We start from the raw sequence: 20,934 nt of genomic DNA, 5'->3' as shown, positions 1-20,934 counted from the left end.
TGTATGTATGGGTTGTGATAAGAGTTCTATAAGCCCCTAATAAAATGATTAAAAAATAAAAATAAAAGTGAAGGAAAAAAAAGAGGGTTATAGAAATGCCACAGTCGGGTCCAGATAAGTATGGCAAACAGCCCCATTTAAGGATTTTGCCCGAGGTGAGTTAGTGGACAAACTGAGTTTAAAAACGAATCGCTATTCTACTTGTATTGGGCTGCATGCTTTCCCTATACGGTCAACAGCTGTTCCCTTCCTCCCATATCGTGGAAACTCTGAGTGTTATGATCAAGAAATAGAAGCGTGATTCAAGTAGGTTGAGGATTGGACAGGGGTGTTTTGTTTTGAAGGGAATCTGTTTTCCATTGTTCTGTTCTGAAAAGTCAGTGTAAGATTAGAAGTCATTCGTTCTTGGCTGTGGACAAAAAAACCCGCCCACTGCCACGTATCCTTTCTGACTCACAAGTTATTCAAATGTGAGAAAATAAAATACAATGCAATCAGCCATACACATGCCTTTATTCAGAATCAGCCAAACTAAATAGACAACCCACAGTATTCAGCCCGGTTCCATTGAGCTAGTTTACCCTAGAGCAGGCGCATCCTGAAACCACTGGACAGAGCTTGTGTTAATTTGGTTACCATCCTGTGTGTGGGGGAGAGCTTAAACGTGATAGAGGATACAGTGGCAGCGAACCAGCCAGTTGCTTACAGGTCAGTCCGAATCCTGCTGACTCGTGTTGCTGAGCAGAACTGCACCGTGGGATTTTCATGGCGGTCCTCTTTTTGGAAGTAGGCACCTCTGAGTGGCTTCAAATGGCTAAAGTTTCAGGTAGCACAGCCTAATTTGCACCACCCAGAGGCTCTGCTGTTAACAAAAGCTGCTGCAAAGGGCTGAGAGGCAGCCAAAGCCTTTGCATCTGGTTCAGAGAGCAAAACCTCAGAGGCATTTGCATCTACTTGACAAAGAGACCCAGCTGCCCCACTTACTGCACAAGTAGAGGATCAGGCTGAGCATGAAAGAGCAACAGACTGAGGAGTGAAATGGAAGAGGGAGGAGAAAGGTGCTGGAGGCCTGGGCAGGGTCAGCTGCTGAGTCCTCTGAGGTAAGTGGTTCTAGCAGTGTTGGGTAAAAATGGACATCTGAATCATCCTGCATGGCGTTAGACAGGCCATCCTGGCTCAGGCATACATGGTGAGCTGCAGCCACTAAACGGAGCCCGAAATCAGAAATGAAAACCAAGAAGGGTCTGCCGGAGTAGGAGTGTTTCCTATGGAGCTGTGGTTTACTGCCTCCACTCTCCCGACCTAGGGTGGCACATGCCTAAAAAATTGGGGGACTTCCCTGTGAGCCCCCACCCCACTCGCAACCATTGGGAAATTGAGATTGCACACAGTGGTCCACTCAGCCTCGCTGATAGACCCACCTTGAATTTGGGGAGTGTGCCCCCTCCAGGTGCCTTACCTCTAGAACGTTCAGTTTGATGATCCCGTCTCCATCCTTGTCGAACGCGTTGAAAGCTCCTGTGGGAAAGAGTGCCAGTTACAGGCTGACGCTGCCTCCACTCCTGTTGACTTGGGCCTAGGGCTGAGCATCTTCCTTGGGCACAAAGGCCACCAGCAAGCCTCCCTTTATCAAGCCCGCCTGAGCCAGGCAGGGAGTTTGCTTTTGTTGAGACTGAAGGATGATCGGCAGGCCGAGAGCCCAGCTGCCGCAGCAAGCCCCGGGAGGTCCGCCCCACTTACTGAACATGCCCTCCAGTCTGACGAAGCAGCAGATGAAGCTGTCGAAGTCAATGTTCATGTACTTGTCGGCATAGCGCATGGTGATGATGTCGTAGAGCTGGCAGTTGAGGTGGAATCCTGTGGCGGGCACATCAGTTGCCCCAGCAGGTGGAAGTGGAATCAGGCCCCTGCGTGGTTTTCCCGGGCCTTGCCCTCTGTCTCATGTCACACCCCTCTGAGCCTGGGACAGGACACTGAGTGGCCATTCTCCCCCCTTTCTAAAGAAGACCCTCAGAGTCTCCAGCTACCTCCCTCCTTTCCCCCCCCCAAGTTCCACATCCCTGGCACCCGCTTTCCCCCCAGCACCTGCATCATTGACGGCATTTCGCATCTCATAGCTGTTGATGGTGCCTGAGTGGTCTGTGTCGTACTTTTTGAAGATTTTCTGGCAATAGAAAATGTGAGGACAGAGGTCGGACGACACTCAACTCTGGAATCTACTTCCGCCATTCCCACCTTCCATTCTCTTCTCACCTGCCAGGCCTTAATCTTCTCCCAGAGATGGTGAAACTCCTGCAGATTCAGCCTCCCAGAGCCATCTGTCTGGTGAAGGGAGGTCAGGGCTACAGAGTACACAGCAAAGCCCCCTGGACTGCACAGGCTCTCTAGGGGGCGCCAGGGAGGTGATCCTATAGGACGACTCTCATGGATAGCTTACCCACAGCCCTGCCCTGCTAGGGTCCCCCCACATCAAAGCTAGGGGCAGGGGCTGCAGCTTAGTGGGCCCATCTCCTAGGCGCCACCTGTGCTCCACAGGACCCCAGGGTTGGGTCTATGACAACCCAATGCTCTTCCCAGCCCCTGTCCCTCAAACAGCCCCGAGGGGACCCGCATCAGGATGTTCTGACTCAGGACCTCCTGAAGATGTTCCTTGGGCCCCTCTGCCCAGTTGTGCGGGGCTGAGGACACAGGGCCCGGAGCGGTGGTAGGAAGGATACATCCATGAGAGCAATCATGCTTCGGCAGGACTCCAGCGTGAACCCTTGTGTCTTCAGGTCTTTATCTGGAGGGGATTGGAGGTGGGTGACTGGCTCCTTTCCGGCAGCTGGCCCTCTGCCCACCCACCGCCCGTAGCTGGACCACTCACGTTTGTGCACAACTGTGTTGAGGACATTCTTGAGCTCATCGGCACAGATCTCCATGTCCTGAGGAGGAAAGGGAAGGCCACACCACTGAGGCTTTGCAAAAGCACCGCCCAGCTGTCTGGGCTCAGAAAGTCCCTGCTGGGGCTATTCTGTGACAGGGGAAGCCGGGCTTTTCTGAGGGGCCCGATGCTGCAGCCTCAGCTGTCCAGACTGCGATGGGGCCCTCTGGTCCCCATCCAGTGCATATGTCAAGGACTTCGGGCTTTTCTGGGCTACACACATGTCCCGCCCAAAGCCCAAAGGAACCACTTCTGAACAATTAGGAAATAACAAAACCGGAGCCATTAATCAAGATGAGAGGCAACACTTGTGGGGGTCATGGTGTGGGGGTACTCACGTCGCCTGCTATCTGCCTGAAAATGTTCCGGAATTGCTGCTGTTCTTCACTTTCCTGGTCAGTGTTGCCTCTGTGTGGCTGTGGAAGTACAAAGTAAAACTGGCTCTCAGGACTTGGAGCTTGACCCCAAAGCAGGCCTGGGTGACAGCAGAGGCCGGGGACAGGGACAAACGCTCCCCTTCCATAGCCAGACTTGGTGACCTGGAACGAGACTCCCCCAGGCTCCGGCAGGCCCAGAGACCCCAAGGAAATGTGTTAGCCATGCAGACATGTAGGTTGGGGCTCACCTCCCCCCAAGCCAGTCCCAGCAGGTCAAAAGCCATCGGGTATTCTGATTCCTCCATCCTTTGTCATCAAGGCCAAGTCTTCCGAGGACCCCATCCCTCACTCTTGCAAAGTGCTCGAGGGCAGAGGAGGTGGCCCTGGATTTGTCTGGAACTTTTTTTTATCCCTTAACCTTACTCCCGTTAAGTGTTACATCCCTAGCTCCTCCCACTCCCAATAACTTGCACTGAGCTCTGGAGGCTCCCTTTCTGCCTTCGTTCCCAAGCCCCTCATCATGGGGACACCGATGCAGCGGTTGCTCAAACTGGTCCCATCTCAGGCCCTACTTCCTCCTGCTATTCTCCTGGCTGGGTAGTGCCAGTGGGCAGGCTCAGCCTTAAAATTCCCAGGCCTAGGACTGGCTGGCTGCAGCAGCCAGCCCTCAAGACATTCACCCAAGGGCCACTTGCTTGCTTGGTAGGCTGCACCCGAACTTATAGATGTTAAAGAGACACCCTACTCTTGGACCCCCTCAGTCCCTATGCACCCCAAGAGCATAGGAGGACCCTTGTGGCAGGGCAGCCAGCCTACTCATGCTGCATGCTTCAGAAACCTGCGGAGATTTCTCTTGCTTATCAGGGCTGGTTTTGCCTTTGCCCTCCTCTGCTTCCTGATCCACGCCCAGCTCCTTGTTGCTGTTGGCTCTGTCCGAGACGAAGATGATGGGCTGAAGACAGGAGGAGAGGGGAGAGGGGGTGAAGGCCAGGAAGAGCAAGGATTACAGCAGGTGGAGCTGTAATGGCAGCAGCTCTGTGCTGGGAGGAGAGGAACAGATCTGAGGCGCAAGTCCACTTCCATCGAGGCCACTAGCATGCTGTGTTGGCTGGGGGGAAGTCTGTCTGGACTCCATTCTTTCTCTCTCGTACACCCCCCCATTTCTTCTTGTGGAATAGTTAGGAGTAAACAAGGCAGGAGGTGGGAAGTGCTTGGAATGGCACATGCAGCTGTGATGCAGGTGCAGTCGCTGTCCAAGGCTCCCAAAACACTTGGAATGGAACTCCCCTAGGACCCAATGCATATAGAGCCATTAAAAGCGGAAACGACCCTCTCTGGCTGATGGGGAGGGAGAGCTTGTTCCCTGTATCACCCTCCCATCATCGTGGCAGCTACTGAGACACTAAACAAGGGACCCGTACCTCTCTGCTAGGTGTAGTTCGAAAGGAAAACAAAGCCCATGCACATGCTTGAAATGGTCAGTGGGGGCGAGGTCAGAAGGCTGGACTCCCAGCCGTGGACCTCACATGCACTACGACAGCATCTCTGGTCTCGCTTTGTTCATCCATTCCTGGGGCTGGCAGCACTGGGTTGGCCCTCGCTATCATAGGTATCAGATGCAATATGGAATATGATCTTGAGCTTCAAAGCATTTAAAGTGCTGCATAAATAGAAACGGCGTTCTCAAGACAGGCTCATGCAGTGAGAGGGTATGCAAAGGGGCATGCCATGCCACCTCTGGTTGGTGCTATGCGCCCTGCAGGAAGCACCAGAGGAAGGCCGAGCTGTCAGAGTTGGGCTGCAGTGCAGAGTGGTAAAGAAGGGTGGCAAATCTCTGAATCTCCTTTCAGACAAATGGGCTGGGAACAGCTCCCCTGGCCGAGGTTCTGTGCCCTGGGCTCTAAGCAGGCTTCACGGGCCCTGGCTGGCTCTGCCCTAAGCACAGAATTTTGCTGATGTTTGTGGGGAACCTGGAGCAAATGAGGAGTGGGAAGTGTGCCAGTGGATGCGTGTGGACACGAGATACTCCTGCCAGACAAACATCTCAGGGCCTGCCCCTGAGGTAGGGGCCAGAAGCACTGGTTTGGGAGTAGATAGATAGGCTCTCCAGGCCCGATGTTGCCACTTACTTGTATGTCCTGTGGCAAGTCATTTCATTTCCTTGAATCTTGAACTTCACCTACAAAACTGTAGATACTGTTTGAACCGGGGGAAAGCAAGGGTGACCCTAAACGCCTGCCCGGAAGCACCGAGACTTGAAGACCCTTCCCCAGCCACCAGCACGAACACCAAGACCAAGCCTTGGTGCTAATCTGCCTGTAGCTGCTGCCCCGCAGGCTCAAGGATGCCCCAGGTTAGTTATGTCTAGGTGGCACTCTGGGCAGACAACCCAGAATTGAAAAGAGCTAGCACCTTGGACACCACAGAAAACGTGTGGGAAAATGAAGTGAGGTCAGGGGAAGAGAGATAACTATTATTGTGGATTGCTGGACAACTGTACTATTAGGTTGCAAAAATGAGACAAGGGATCCTAGACCCAGAGGAAACTTTGCTCAAAACTTTGCCCCAGGATGCCCTGAGCACACATGGTCACCTTTAGGGACCTTTAAGGGACCAGGTCTGTGCAGCTGTGTGGGCCTAACCAGAACACCCCGAGGGGCCATTAGAGGCTGCAGTGAGCTGAGCTGGCGGGAGAAAGGCAACCATCCAAGGCTGTGGGACAGGAAATAGCTCAGACGGCTATCTCTTCCTCTTCCGCTGGAAGTAGTGTGGTTGAGCTGCACCTCTGGGATTGTGCAGGCGATGGTTCGCTTTCCCCTCTGCTTTGGGAAGGGAAGCCCACCACCTGGACACACACACCTGCAGAGCCTGCCGGGCGCACCTGGGCCCTGGGACGGATGAGGCATCATGAGACTACCCACTCTCCCTGGCATTCATCTCCCTGCACCTGAGAGGTCAAGGCCACCGCCCTTTGCTTGGTTTAGTTCATCAAACTTTGCTAGGTTTAGTTAAACCCACTTCTGAGATCGAAGCGGGGGGGTCCTGCTTCCGGCCCATTTTTACTGGCTGGTCACCCTCCCCACCCTCTTTTGAGAGGTGGGCACAAGGACAGAGACTCTGGAGCCAGACCCTGTCTCCGCATGGCCTGGCTCTACCACCTCCTGGCTGTGTGGACCCGGGCAAGTTGGTGAAGCGCGCGGCCCTGAAAACAGTGGGCCTGCTGTGAGGCTGGAGTGAGTCGGCTGAAGCGAAGCATCTAGAAGCATGCCTGAAAACAGTGGGCCTGCTGTGAGGCTGGAGTGAGTCCGCTGAAGCGAAGCATCTAGAAGCATGCCTGGCAGGGAGGCTTGGCCCAGCAACGGTAGGTATTATCATTCAGACACCTGCATGGCTCGAGCTGAAGCATGCGCCCGTGCTCTCCGCCCCTCGCCTGGCTACACTTACCTTGACTTTTTTCTTTTTCTGCACAAGAAAAGGGAACAGGCAAATACAGAATAAGTGGAAAGCAAGTTCCCAGAAAACCCAGTGACTTTTGGCGTCTTTGTGATCTAGTCTTCATCTCGGGGAGAGGTTCAGGAGTCCAGAAATCCGGGTTACATCGAACCACAGAAACCACCAGCTTGTTCAGAGGCAGCAGCTCTACTCCCACAAGGCATTACAGTCTCAGAAACCCACGGGGGCAGGTCTACTCTGTCCTAGCGGGCCACTATGAGCCAGAATTGCCTCGATGGCAGTGAGGGTGGCCCAGAGATGGGCTGAGGCTTCACCTTGGTTTTATATTCTACTCTCAGTGATCCTGGCCAGAGGAAGGGACCTTTCAACTCATGCTTTGTTTATTTTTAAAAGTTGGTTATTAACCCACTGGAAAAGTGGCTCACCCCAAAGGCAGTGAGTGGGTTGACTACTATAGTATATTATCGTTTTCTTTCTTTTTTTGAGCAGATGTTTGACACAGATCTAATAGGGAATCCCAGCTTCTTTTAGGGCACCGAAGGTCTAGCTGGTTGCATTCCCATGGAGCTGAGAGTAGCTGCTCTTCATCCTTTCATTGTCACTGTGACCCCCTCCCCAGCTGTCCCTCCAACACTGAAGCCAAGGGACCCAGAGGACTGAGAACGGAAGTGTTGGTGGGAACACCAAGCAAGACCCCTGTAGCTGTCTACTCCATTCCTTCAGCTGACGCAGCTCCTGATACACACGCTGCTTAGCGCTCGGAAGACAGGGACAGGGCCAAGTGCACTTAAAGCTAAAACCAAGCATCTGCCATGGGAGTTAACCCAAGTCTTGACTTGGTCGCCAAAGCCCGTGTGCTCTCTTTCCTCCCCAAGGTTGCACCTCGTAATTCAATGTTAGCTGACGCACTTCCTCTGCCCTGTGTCTCTTCCTCTAATTGTTCAAATGGCTCCTCCCTTCTAGGATCCTCTTCCGCACACCCCAGCCCCAGAGTCAGCAAGGGGTCCCAGGGCCTTGACTTTGGGGCACACCACACAAAAGCTGTGGTACCACAGGGTCATTGTTCTGCACTCCCCAGACCCCTTGCCCCCTACACAGACGCCCTCTCTCTGCTCTACCACTGGCCAATTTGCTGCCTGGCTTGGGGAAGCTGATGTTCTGAACGGTCTTACATGGAAAAGCCGACGTGCTTACCAATGGCCGATCCACGGAGATGGTGTTTTCCACACCCCTGTGAGGAACACAAACGTGGTAGGCTCCGTGTTACTAGGAGCAGGTGGGAAGCAAAGGTGGGATTTTCAGCTCACCCAATGACCCAGCAAGACAGACCTCTAGAGAACCTCAGGAACCCGCACCGCCCACTTCCCACCCTAGGAACCAGCCCTGTGTAGGCCACCCTCCCCAGCAGCCGAGGCAGGCACAGGGGTTCTTGTTGGGTCTACCCAGAGCTCCCCAAAGGCATGACCCAGCCGCCTACCCACGAAGCTTGTACTTCTTTCAGGGACAGAGTGGCAGGGCCTATGAACTCTTCTCTGGTGGCCAAGAGGGAGGATGTACCCTTGCTGGCTTTCCCTGGTCACCTTCCCTAAACACCATGTGACCCTCCTCTTGCCTTACCTTTTCTCCTTATCACGCACCAAACTCACAGTTTCTATCTCTGTCTACCGCCCCCCGCCCCTGTCTGTAACCCTCTCTCACTAGAATGTTAAGCTCTGAGGGCAGGGGCATCTTTCTGTTTTGTTCACTGCCGTATCTTCAGGGCCTAGAATGTCTCACCAAACTCCCTGCCCTGGAGTCGATGTGGACTCATAGTGATCCTGTCGGACAGAGTAGAACTGCCTCCTGAGGTTCTGAGACTTAAATCCTCATGGGAGGAGAAAGCCTTGTCTTTCTCCCACAGAGTGGGTGGTGGTTTCTAACTGCGGACCTTAGGGTTAGCGGCCCAGCTCATAACCACCCCATCACCAGGGCTCCTTGCCTAGAGCATCGCAGGTGCTTAACAAACATAAGGTAGTGAGCTAGAGGGGAGGGAGGGGAGGGCGGGGACAAGGAAGGAGAAAGGGATGAGCAGTGGCCGACATATCGCAGGATGTTGAGGGCACCCACATCTCCAGGCCCTGCCATGACCATAGCAGGCTTGAGGGACTGGGACTCACTCAGAGAGGTTCCTCTTTTCAGAGAAGACCCGGAGGATGAATTCCCCCTCCTGGTGAGGCTCGTAGGTGGAGGGCACGATGACGTACTCGCTGGGAGGCAGGCGGAAGCGCTGGGACACTTCGCGCATGTTGATGTAGGTTTTGCTCCTGGCTTTGGAAGCGTTGTACAGGAAGAAGTCCTTCTGCAGGTGCTGCTTGTTCCCATGCATCTGTGGGCGAGAAGGACTGTGAGATCCCAGCCCCTCGGGGGAAGTGGGTGTCCTGCTTGCTGGCTGTCCCTCCACGGTCCCTTCCTACTTCCCTGGCTACCTGTTTCAGTCGTCACCCTCCGGTCCTCTTCTGCTGTGTTTGGAAGTAAAGGTCACCTTATCATTTCCATTTACCTGCACGGCTTTGGCTCAGTCCCCAATCGCCTTAAGACTGGAGAAGGGCCCAAGGAGGCAGGGGGGCCTTGGCTGGGCTTGGAAAGCGGGGATTCTTCCAGCCCCTTGAGGGCCATCACCCTCAGAGTGTATCTGTGATTGAGGGGGCGGCCGTATGAATATGGGCATGTGTGTCACGGAGTGAGTCTGAGTATGCATGAGTGAGTGTGTGAGTGTGAATGTATGTAAATGAATGTGTGTGTGAGAATGTGTGAGTCTGAGTGTGAATGGTTGAGTCTGAGTGAATGGTTGAGTCAGTGTGTGTGAATGAGTGAGAGAGTGTGGGTGGTGTGGTGTGAGTCTGAGTGTGACTGTGTGTAAATGAGTGTGTTTGTGTGTGTTAATGAGTGAGCCTGAGTGTAAATGTGGGCGTGTGAATGAGTGTGAGTATGCCTGAGTGTGATCATCTATGTGTGTGAATGAGTGAGTCTACGTGTGTGACAGCAGTCTGGGGGCAGGAAGAAAGTTGGCAGTCAGAGGGCGGTGGTCAGGGGGGTTTCTGTAGTGCCCTGAGCCCCCTGCTCTGGAGCAGAGAGGGAGCAGCAGGCCCTTCCTGTCATAGCTCTGCCCACAGATGGCACCAGGAAGCTCCCTGGCTTCCACAGACAGACACACGGCCCCCCGCAACACTGCACACAGCCGCTGGTCACTTTTGTACCTCTTCGGGAACCTGGAGGAGAAACAGAAAAAGAAGGTACTCAGATTCTGTGGATTTTGGATCTGAATGGGAATTATTAGAAGGCTTATGTCATATCTGAATGGCTTCTAAGAAGGGAATGTCAGCAATTGTAGAATTGATGCAGAAATGACCCCTCCACATATCTACCTCGAACCCCAGAATTTCCCATTCATGACAAACCCCTAAGAGCTTCAGACACAGTTGACCTGACAGCAGCGACCCTGGGGGAATCCTGGGGGCGCCCTCTGGAAGCCTCTTTCGGGGAGAAAGCTTCCTAGAGCCCTGGCTCTGGGAGGCTGTGTTTCCTGGGCTACCGCAGGTCAGGGCCTGCACACCTCGTAGATGGCGAAGCCAATGGAGAAGAGGTTGGCCCCCAGTTTGCGGTCCTTCCTCCGGTTCTTCTGCATCAGGGCCACCAGGAAGCTGCAGACCACCTGGGTGTCATCAGGGTCGTCGTCTTCCTCCAGGAGCTTCAGGCGGTACTGGGGGTTGGTCCAGAAAGTGTCTGTGGCCCCAGAAAGGAAACGCACACTCAGAGGAAGGGCCAGAGGGAAGTGAGATGCATGGAGGTATCCTTCAAGACTTAGGGAACAATGATCCCACCATCTGCCTAATTACGGGGCTGGGGGGTGGGTGTTCGGTAGTCTCTACCCTTACAGAGAGGGAGCTGCCCAGACAGGGCAGCTTCCTGTCTATCAGCCAGTACAATTGTAATAAAAACAACAAAAAATAAGGACGAGAAGGACAAGAATAACCTCTCTGCCTTGTGATGGGATGGTGAAAGGAGGTGATATGTCTGTGAGGCCTCTTATTTAATAATCCCGCTGTGCACACTGCTGAACACCTCCATGCATGGAAAAACCCTTGGCAGTGACATAATCTGGTGTCAACTTGTAAAGGGGTGGGGTCTAGCCTGTCTATCAAGTCGCAGCTTGATGACCTCATTTGGAGGCACCACAGAGGTAAATAGCTCACTGGAGGCCAGATAACACACAGACTCTCTGCTTCGTCTTCCTGCTGACAAGACACATGGTGCTACAGCTAGAACCCTGGAGCTAGAGGAGCCACAGGGAGACGTATGTTAGTGTTGAGATGCTTCCACCACTACCACTGAATCCACAAGACTTTCCACCCACTGGCCTGTGATCTTCCTGCATGCAGCGTCATTGCAGGTGGTGTGTGAGTCTGAAGAGGAATTTATAGACTGGTATCAGACATAAGGGCTAATATCAGACTTATGGCCTTGATCTGGACTGGGCTGGGATGTTTTCTCAATATACAACTGCACTTTTATAGAGAGTTCTCTATTACACACATGAGTGTCTATGAATCCGTTCCTCTAGTCCATCTGGACTAACACAAACCCCACAGCCATCGAGTCAATTCCAACGCACTGTGACCCTAAGGGGTTTCTGAGATTGTAAACCTTTATGCAAGCAGATAGCCTCATCTTTCTCACAAGTGTCGGATGGGTTTGAACTACCAACCTGGTGATCAGTAGCCCAATGCTTAACCCACAGTGCCACCACAGCTCTCTTTTCACCCGCGGGCTCATCAAGTCACTGAAACCTCAGACGGGCTGTCCCCATCTCATAGCTGGAGACACTGAGGTACACAGAGGCTAAGCGGTTTAGTAAGATCTCACCAGCTAGTAAATGGAAGACGTGACGTCAAAGCTAAGTTCCTCTGACTTCAGCGCTTCAGCCCTTACCCCCACCCCCCCCTGCAATTTCCTAGGTATGATAGGGTTTATTCTAATGACGCTCATGTCCTTCTGTCCGTAAGAATTTAAAAATACACATATGCACCCTTTATCGTTTTGTTGGGGTGGTGGGGGTTCAGACTAAGCGACGGGAAGGAAGGTGCGTTGGTGGCGTCGTGGTTCCCAGTTGGGCTGCTACCGGAAAGGTCAGCAGTTTGAAACCACCAGCTGCTGCCCTTCGGGAGGAAGTTGAGCCTTTCCACTCCGCAGTGACCGTGTTGGAAACCGCAGGGGCCGCAATACCCCGTCCCGTAGGGTGGCCGTGAGAGAAGAGATGGTAGCGATAGCGACGAGAGCAGAGAGGACGCTAGTGACGGTGCTACCGGGCGACCACGCACACGGTCGTTCAAGAAGTAGTCATCTGCGTCAACGCACACAAAACTGCATGCCTTAGGGGCGGCTAGGCACATGCAGACAACACGGACGCCGAGGGGTGAGGCGCTCGAGGATGATTCCAGCCAGTTCCTTCTGGCGCCTTTCAGTCTCTCCTTGACCTTCTTTCTTTCCCACGCTCTCCCTCTGGCTGGTTTCCAGGCTCTGTAACCGCCACTGGTTGCGATTTCATTTTGTGGTGGTCAAATGCACGTAACATAGGCATGCCCCCGGCAGCAGCTTTTCAGTGGCACCAACGACCGCACTGAGCTACGTAACCGGCGCCCATGTCTCTTTCCATGGGTTCCCCAGCACCGCTCCAAACCAACTCCGCTCCCGGCACCACCCTCTCCGCTCCGGGCAGCCTCTCATCTCCTTTCTGTGTCTCCCTGCACCTGCCCACTCCAGCGGCCCCCCAGAGAGGGCCTCGCCTGGCGTGTGTCCTTTGGCGCCTGGCCTTGGTCCCCTTGCACAAAGCTTCAAGCTTCGCCTCCATGGTGTCGGGCGTGTCAGGGCATCAGTTCTCCTTCGGGCTTCACTCACTCTCCACCTGGCCCTCCGAATTAGACCCCTCATGACATTGGTCCTCCTCCAGTTCAGTTCCACGTTCTGAGACCGCTCCCTGCGGCGAAGTCCTTCTCAGTAAGAGGAGGAGGGGTTAACAGGATACTGTGTTTCTGGGACTCAGTGCAGACTCGAGGAATGCTACACCAAGGTCACTGCCATTGAGTCGATCCCAACTCAAAGCGACCCTGTCCGATAGGACAGGGTAGAACTGCCCCTGTGGGTTTCCAAGACTGGTAGTCTTAGTCTACTCGGAAGTTGTTCTACCTGGGCCCCACCTACCCGTACCCCGGTCAAGAGTGTCGCCCACCTGGGAAGTTGCGGCAGCCTCCGGCAGAGCAGCCCCTCACCCAGCGGCCCTCGTTGACAGACACGGTCCAGGTCTGCAGCTTGTCCGACTCCAGGGCGTCGGCCGTGAGGTTGCAGATCTCCAGCTTGGTGAAGTGGTGGGTGAAGTCATCGTAGGACATCCTAAGAGGTAGGAAGAAGAGAGGCTCGTGGGAGCAGGTGTTGAGGGTCTGGGAAAGGTGAGATAGTCTGGGCGAGCGCAGCCCAACCGGAGTTCAGATGAACTTGATTGGGGGACCCCCCCAGGAGAACCAAGCCCTTCCTCTGAGGGTCACCCTGTTGGTTTGACGTGTCCACTGGTCCCAAACAGGACCTAAACCCAAGTGCTCTTGATGGGAGAGCTGAGCAACTCTCTTCCCAGTAAGTCGTTGTTTGTACCACCCTGGACACTAGGCCCAGTGCCTGGCACAGGGGAAAGAGAGATGGTTTATGGGAGGACAACTAAGCAAGCAATGTTAAGGAGACTTTGAGGAGTCTCACAAATAGGTTAACCCAAGTCTCATATAAATTTAGGAGCCCCTTAGAAAGTTCCATGGACCCCTGGTGGCATAGGAGTTAAGAGTTGGGGTCTAACTCCAAGGTCAGCAGTTAGAAACCATCTGCCACTCCTCAGGAGAAAGCAGGCCTTTCTGCTCCCCCTCCCCCAACAGTTTTATTGGCACACCATTTACATAGCACACAATTCAATCATTCAGTCATATCAAGGAGAAATGTACCATCAGCACCACATCAATTTTAGAGCATCTCCCCCACCCGCCATGGTTAAATGGCCTTTACAATGAGTTGTGCAATCACAATCAGTTCTAGTGCTCCCTCCACCTCCTGCCTTTTTTTTTCAAGATCATAGAAACGTTTATTAAATAAAAATAAGAAAATGTGAAGGTATTATTTCCAGCCATATCCTCCCTCTAGGTCTATACACTTTAAAATATATATACAAATCATTTTTATTGGGGCTCTTACAGCTCTAATAACAATCCATACATTAATTGTATCAGGCACATTTGTACATATGTTGCCATCAACATTTTCAAAATATTTTCTTTCTACTTGAGCCCTTGGTATCAGCTCTTCCCACACACATACACTCTAACTCTTGTGAACCCTTGATAAATTATAAATTATTATTATTTTCATCTTTTTTTAATTTAAAAATTTAATCATTTTATTGGGGGCTCTTACAGCTCTTATAACAACCCATACATCCATTGTGTCAAGCACATTTGTACATATGTTGCCATCATCCTTTTCAAAACATTTTCTTTCTTATCAGCTCCTTTATTTTTTTTCCTCCCGCCCCACTGGCTTCTTTATTTACTCCCCAAATCCCTTTTCCCTCCCTATCACCCAACCCCGACCCTTGTGTCCCCTATAAATCCTTGTATCTGCTATTATCATTATGCATCCACGCCTAGAAGACAGGCCCTTCTACTCCAATAAAGAGTCAGTCTCGGGACAATCACGGGGACTGGTCTACCCTGCCCTGTAGGGCGGCTGTGAGTCAGAATCAACTCGATGGCGGCGAGTCTGGCTTTTTTTTTTTCTTTTTAAAATCATTGAGAGCTGTACAACTTTTATCGGTTGTTGTTGTTTGTTAAGAAAGCTCAAGGAGCCCTGGTGGCACAGTGGCTAAGTGCTCGGCGGCGAACTGAAAGGTTGGCAGTTTGAACGCACCGATTGCTCCCCAGGGAGGAGGAGGTGGCAGTGTGCTTCCGTGGGAGAGATGGGAAGTCTTGGAACCCCAGTGTGGCAGTGCAGCAGGGCTGCTGGGAGTTGGAAGACTGGACAGCAATGGGTTGGATTTGGGTTAAAAGGTTCCCTTCCAGACTTGGGGGGAGGGGAGGGGAAACTGGGTAGAAATCACGTGAGTGAGAGGGTACGTTTGGCGTTGGTTGAACAGGGTAAGCAGATCGGGCCGGGCTCCGAAAATCAGCCTATCCCAGGCCAGCAAGCATGCGCAGCTGGAACTGAGCTGAGCAGTGCTGTGGGAGGGGCCCAGATGAGGAAGAGTCACCGGGCGTTGATTTGGTCCGGGCCTCGTTCCATCACTGTGACCCTGCAGGGTGCTCCTTGCTGGGCCTCAGCTTTGGGGAGAAGAAGAGGGTTCCAATTTGCCAAGGCCGGGAGCCCTGATGGCCTCTGCCCAGGGGCTGAGGTTTGAGAATCCAGCTCCCTGCCCTGTCCCTGTCCCTTCGTGGCCCTCCTGGAAATGGGACTCACCAGAACTCGCCGTTCTCGGTGACCTGGTGCTGCAGACGGGCCTTCTCCTCGTTGCCCACGAAGCTCCAGCCCTTCCAGCTGGTGGGGAGATGGGTGAATTATTGGTGAGCGAGAAAGAGGAGGCCGGATGTGGATCTGGACTGTGGGTATCAGAGAAGTATAATGACGGTGATGGTCAGGGTGTCCTGTGTTCATTTCAAACCCCCCAGAGGGTAGGACAGGGCCTGGTGCAGTCAGCGCCGGGTTATTACAGGATACAAGTACGGGCATCTCCTATAGATGGAGGCTGTTTGATCACAGAATGTACTTGGCCAAGTGTGTCTCAACCCGGGCCTGAATGCTGCCATCAACCCATTGCTGCCCTCTGAGAGAGAATTGGTCACGTGCTTTAAGTGGGGACTGTGTTTCCTAATCGGTGGCCATCAGCAAGCTCTCTGGGTCCCTGACTCCCCTGCTCCCCTCCTGGCCTTTCGCTCGAGCCCACTCACTGGCATTCCCCTTCTCTTCCACTGATCCTTCCTTTAGACCACAAGACCAAATGTATCTGGTCAACCATCTCCTTGTCAGAAAAAAAATTAGTCAGCAGCCCCCTGTGATGAAAAACATTTGTACGGTCGCCCATCAGGCAGGATAAAGTGTAGGTGTCTGCTTTTGCAGCGACTCTAGGGCTGAGTGTCGCCTAGCGGGCAGCATCTCCCACTTTGGGAAACACCAGCTTAGGAGGTATTTTCAGCCCCACCAATCCAGGTTTGCCCAGACCCTGTTACCTCCCCCCATCATGGGGTCCCTGAACCTACCCTTCACTCCAGGAGCCATTCCACTCCATCTGGCCCCAGGGGTTCCGCAGGCGTACCAGCTTCACTTTCTCCTCCTTGAACAGGGTCTTGGGCAAAGAGGAAAAGCTCTCAGGCTCTGGAGCTGCTGTCTGGAAAGGTCTGGGATGGGGGTGGGGAGAGAATCCCTCCCAGGAGCATGGTCCTCTAGGCCCTGATCAGGGAGATCCGTCAGAACCTCCTCTGGAATGGGAAAACGGGCCAGAACCTTAGGACAGGGTATGCTGAAGTCATGGACTTGGCCACCACCTGCCACGGAGTGATCCAGGGGATATCCCAGTCATTATTAGCTCTGTGGGAAAGTGGTGGGACATTTCTAGTAGGACCCTAGTAGGACTCTGCTAGCAAGTTTAGGGTCTTGTGTGGTTAGAAAAATACTCCCTCAGTGAGTGGCAAAGGAGCCATGAAAAGATGTCCCCTCTAGGTGGCCCAATCAGAGAAAGGTTCTCTGACTCCCATCTCCTGCAATGGGCAGATTCAGCTGACGGCCCTTTTCTGCTCACCAGGAAGCAGCTGGGGTCAGAGGGTGACCCAAGTCATCCACAAAGTTTCAGCCAAACTCACCTCCTCCAGCCCTGTGACTGAGTAGGCATGACCTTTGACTAGCCCGTTGGCCATTTTTGTCTCATACTGAAGCGGAACAAGAGCCTGTGGAGTAGAACACAGACACTCTGTCAGGGTTGGGGAGCGTCAGCATCGCAGCCTGGAGACAAAGTTCCCGGCCATTTTCTGGGTTCCGTGAGGACAAGGAGGAGCCCTAGTGGTGTCATGGTTACATACTGGGCTGCTTACCTGCTAACCGCAAGGTTAGCTGTTCCAAGCCCCTGGCCGATCCATGGGGGAAAGAGCAGGTTTTCTCCCCCTGTAAGAGTTACAGCCTCTCTCTCTAAAATGAACCAGGGACACATACAAGCCATAGCTATATGAATGGACTTTGGACTCACCCTTCCTGCTAGCCCTTATCTAAGAGCAATCAGTTCTTATAATAAGGCCCTACTCGATAACGGCCCTCATGAGCAGATCACTGAAGATATGGGTGCTATAGAAAGCTGTGGTGAAGAAATCAGAAATACTTTGTCATCGTTGTTAGGTTTTTGTTTGTTCGCTTCTTGATTTTGTTTTGTATGTTGTTTTTCCTGTATATGCAACCCAGGATCAGTAAATCTGTAGTCAGTAGCTGGATTAATAGTTACATAGGAGCATGGCAGGGGAGATGGAGGACTAACCACAATAAATATGAGAAAGAAGAAAATGTTCTAAACTCGTGATGATTGCACAACTCTTCTTAATATGATTGGACTCTTGAATTGTAGGCTTTGCTAACTAATTCCAATAAAAAAAAAATATATATATATAATTTAAAAGGGTCTTGGCTAACTAATTCCAATAAAAATTTATATATATATATATATATATAATTTAAAAGGGTTTTGGAAAGCCACACGGACAGTTGTAGCCTGTCCTGTGGCGTCACGGTGAGTCGGTTTGAGGTCTGGTGTGTGCACCAGGACCGCCCTGTGCCCGGGAACATAGAGCAGTTCCCTACTGGGCCTCTTTCCTTTCTTTCTTAGCTCTCACTTTCAGTGGTCGGCTGCAGATTTAGTTGAGGGCGAAGGCAAAGCGATCCAGCAACCACACAGACCAAGGCGCGTCCGGCTACTTCCTTTTGTGCACGCTTCCATTTTTCCGTTGGGAATACTTTAAGTCGTGGATGGTGGCCCGCTGCTTTAAATGTCCCTGGGAAGTGGGCCAGAACAAAAGAGGAGCTAGGACCAAGGTTAGTTGCAGGTCCCCTAAGAAGTAGGGGACTCAGGAAGCAGGAAGACTCAGCCCCTGAGCTGGTGGTGCTCAGAGAAGGAGCATTCATTCTCTGAACTGGTGGAACGGTTCCCCTGGGCTGGTGCCACCTTTCAGAAGGCTCTGTTCTGACCACCAGAGGGCAGCGTGGCTGCAGGATGTCCAGCAGGTGACAGTGTCCCTGGCCCTGAAGAAGGGGGACAGGGGAAGGCTGCTTTAGGTTGGAGCTCCCTTCCCCTATTCAGGGTTTACTATTATTTCAGGAACAGTAGACAACCCTTCCCTGCACTTCCTGCCACCTCCTCCACAGCCATCTGCTGCTGCTGCTGTTAGACGCCACCGAGGCGATCGCAGTGTCCGACTCAAGGTGACTCCCCGCGCTACAGGGAACAGGGCCATGGCGCAGGGCGCATCCTGGGATTCTCAGTGTCCTGCTCATAGGTCTGGGGTGAGATTTGGGTATCAGTCCGTTTAGGTGCCCAGATGATTCTATTGTGCAGCCAAGGTTGGGAACTGCTGGTCTCGGGGAGGGTGATGGATTGGTGTAAGCATTTCTTGATGACAAGCAATTTGGAAATTGCTGCTTCCGCGAGGATCGGTATAGAAAAGGGACCCAGAGCACTTACTGTCAATCTAGGGGAGCTTTAAAAACTCAATGGGAAAAAATGACATTAACAAGTGATGGGATTTTCCCCACAAACTTTTTGAAGTCCCCTCCTCCAGGCACTCTCCAGAGTTCTGTCCCTAGTTCCTAAGTCTGTCTGTTAAGCTTGTCTGTGAGTCAGAATGTTTAGGCATGGTTTGTACCCAACATCCGTGAGTCAATGTTTGTCACAGTACCTAGGGTGCCTTTCTGTTCATCACAGACATTCAGGAAAGGCTTCAAGAGACACTAACATATACGACAACAGCAGTTGGAATCTTTTGCTGCATGTGGCCCAGGAGCCGCCCCCCTCGGCCCAGGTTTGTCATGGCAAACCACGGTCTGTTCCAGCCGTGTTGCTCTCTATACATGTTGTGCAGGAGCGCAACGAGATCATCGGGGAACCCTGCTCTTCATCAGCCAGGACGCTCCTTAGAATCGAGGCTGGTCACGTGCTTAGGACACTTTATCAGGAGGAACCAGACCGCAGAGAGAAGATGCTGGTGGGTAAGGCCGGGGGTCAGCGAGAAAGAGGAGTGCGCTCTGTGAGAGCCCCTGACACAGGGGCCGCCACCATGGGCTCCACCGCAGGAGGGAGTGTGAGGACGGTGCGGGGTCAGGCACCATCTGTGTCGGTTGGAGAGGAGGCCGAGACGAACCTCTTTAGACGGAGGAAATGTAAGTTAAGTTTTCCTTTGTGCTTCTCGGCGTGGTTGGGAATTCTTTCGACACACGTACAACTTCCCAAACGACTCGACTGTAAGCTCTCTGTGGGAGATGCTGTTTGATCCAATGCTAGCATGGTGTCTCGTACAGAGCTCAAGAAATAGGCGTTGATTAAACAAGGCGATTAAAATGGACAAAGTCTCCTTTAGCATGTCTGCCTGTCAATTTGTTGTCAGAGGACCCTCCTGAACCACGGGAAGCTAGGAAGGAATTCTTACAGAGATTCCCTCTAGCCTTCTTCAGAGGCCGTGGAGTGAACAGGCTATTCTAAGCCGTCCCTCGGGAGGCCCCACGTGGGGATCTGCAGGCACAGCACTGGCTGCCGAGGGGAGGGACTCCCAAGAGTGTCCCGTCATGCAGGTTGGAGGGCTGGTCAACCTTGACCCCTGGAGGCATACACACCCGGGCTGGTCTGTCATCTGTGCCTCTGGGGTCAAGGTCTGAGTCTCTGAGCCGTGAATGATCCATATTCCTCACCATCCGGTTAATCAAATCCCCCATGTTCATACCAGGAGAGGTCCCACAGATGAGGCTCGTCCCATCCTGAGGCCGGTGGGAAAGGCAGGGGACGATCCAGGAGAGGGAACAAAGGAAGGAAAGTGGAAAGGGAGGGGAGGAGGGAGGAAGGAGGAGAGGACGGACAAAGGGCAAGAGAAGAGACAACGTGAATGGAGAAAAGAGGGGGGAAGTGATGCAGAAAGGGAAGATTCAACCCAGGCGTTTCGGGCTAACTGCCCCTTCCAAGCTTTCCTGTTCACTGGGAGAGGGGGCAGCTGGAATTCATACTGGCCTCCCCCCTCGGCAATGGAAACCTCCAAGACTGTTTTATATGGAGCTGAATTGTGGACGGGGTGTATCCCTTGAAATGCAAGTGGCCCGGCCAGGGTCAACCATCTCCTTACCCCTCCTCTGGCTCCTGTTCCAGTTCACACCACCTTGGTGTGCCTAGAGGGGAACCACAGGCTGAATGGTTCCTGAGATAACAACCCAAGTCCATGCTCCAGTGAGGGGTCTGAACAAGGCTCCAGTGACTGGGAGAGTTTCTTAGGGATGTGCTGGCCATAGATCCCCAGCTTAACCAGGGCATGGTGACTGACTAGCACCAGAACGAGAAGCTAGTGTTGACAAACAGGTCTCTGGACCCATTTCCACCCAAAACCCCCATGACTCTGTATGTGCCCAATCCCTGTAGTGAAAGTCCCTTGACCAATTCTCCAGAGCTCAGGTTTGCTATTGGCAAAGTTTTCTCCTAAGACAACGCATTTGCCTTGTCTCTGAGCTAAGGGCTCCCCAACATTTGGCTGCTCTCTGCCCTGCAGCTGAGCCCACCCCCAGCCTTACATCAATGGAGCAGCCCATGAGGGAGCCCCTCTCGATGGCTTTCTTCATGATCTTGTACATGTCCCTGGGAGCTTCCTTGATCTCAAAAAACTCGGTCACTCCTCCTGTGAAGTCCTCCATAGCCTCTGTGGTGTTCCCACCTTTCAGGGCTTCATAGGAACCATGGAGCCTTGGACAGAAAGGTGAGAGCCAGGATGAGACCACAGGGTTCCAGGAAATGGGATCACTTGCCTCCCTGCCCCCCCCCCCACTCAGCGCTTTACTGTTCTCTCATTCAATTCCTCAACAACCTTGTGCATGAGTGAGGTGTGCACTATG

At 52.8% G+C, this 20,934-nt stretch overlaps 1 protein-coding gene across 4 annotated transcripts in view; it reads right to left on the bottom strand.

The window, feature by feature from the left end:
- Positions 1-494: 494 nt before the first annotated feature.
- The window catches only part of CAPN3 (calpain 3), a 55,289-nt gene continuing 34,849 nt past the window's right edge, over positions 495-20,934 (bottom strand). The window contains exons 5-24 of one of the 4 annotated variants that reach the window (XM_004709372.2): positions 20,617-20,785; positions 19,678-19,818; positions 16,674-16,757; positions 16,074-16,159; positions 15,277-15,354; positions 13,019-13,179; positions 10,346-10,515; positions 9,990-10,001; positions 8,910-9,118; positions 7,948-7,984; positions 6,745-6,762; positions 4,139-4,252; positions 3,262-3,339; positions 2,867-2,924; positions 2,718-2,782; positions 2,254-2,322; positions 2,086-2,164; positions 1,741-1,857; positions 1,460-1,518; positions 495-1,203 (exon numbers count right to left, since the gene is read on the bottom strand). In XM_004709372.2, coding sequence (XP_004709429.1) covers positions 1,177-1,203; positions 1,460-1,518; positions 1,741-1,857; positions 2,086-2,164; positions 2,254-2,322; positions 2,718-2,782; positions 2,867-2,924; positions 3,262-3,339; positions 4,139-4,252; positions 6,745-6,762; positions 7,948-7,984; positions 8,910-9,118; positions 9,990-10,001; positions 10,346-10,515; positions 13,019-13,179; positions 15,277-15,354; positions 16,074-16,159; positions 16,674-16,757; positions 19,678-19,818; positions 20,617-20,785 — 1,831 coding nt within the window. In that variant the 3' untranslated portion in view covers positions 495-1,176. Of the gene's footprint in view, positions 1,204-1,459; positions 1,519-1,740; positions 1,858-2,085; positions 2,165-2,253; positions 2,323-2,717; positions 2,783-2,866; positions 2,925-3,261; positions 3,340-3,548; positions 4,253-6,744; positions 6,763-7,947; positions 7,985-8,909; positions 9,119-9,989; positions 10,002-10,345; positions 10,516-13,018; positions 13,180-15,276; positions 15,355-16,073; positions 16,160-16,673; positions 16,758-19,677; positions 19,819-20,616; positions 20,786-20,934 lie in introns of those variants that run through there. The other 3 variants (XM_045286504.1, XR_006679741.1, XM_045286505.1) reach the window with 3 other exon arrangements.

Source organism: Echinops telfairi, unplaced genomic scaffold (assembly GCF_000313985.2).
Source record: "Echinops telfairi isolate 266 unplaced genomic scaffold, ASM31398v2 ScPeMD7_8;HRSCAF=38, whole genome shotgun sequence".
NCBI lineage: Eukaryota > Metazoa > Chordata > Mammalia > Afrosoricida > Tenrecidae > Echinops > Echinops telfairi.
The sequence above is the reverse complement of the archived record's forward strand: the minus strand, read 5'-3'. Positions and strand labels throughout refer to the sequence as shown.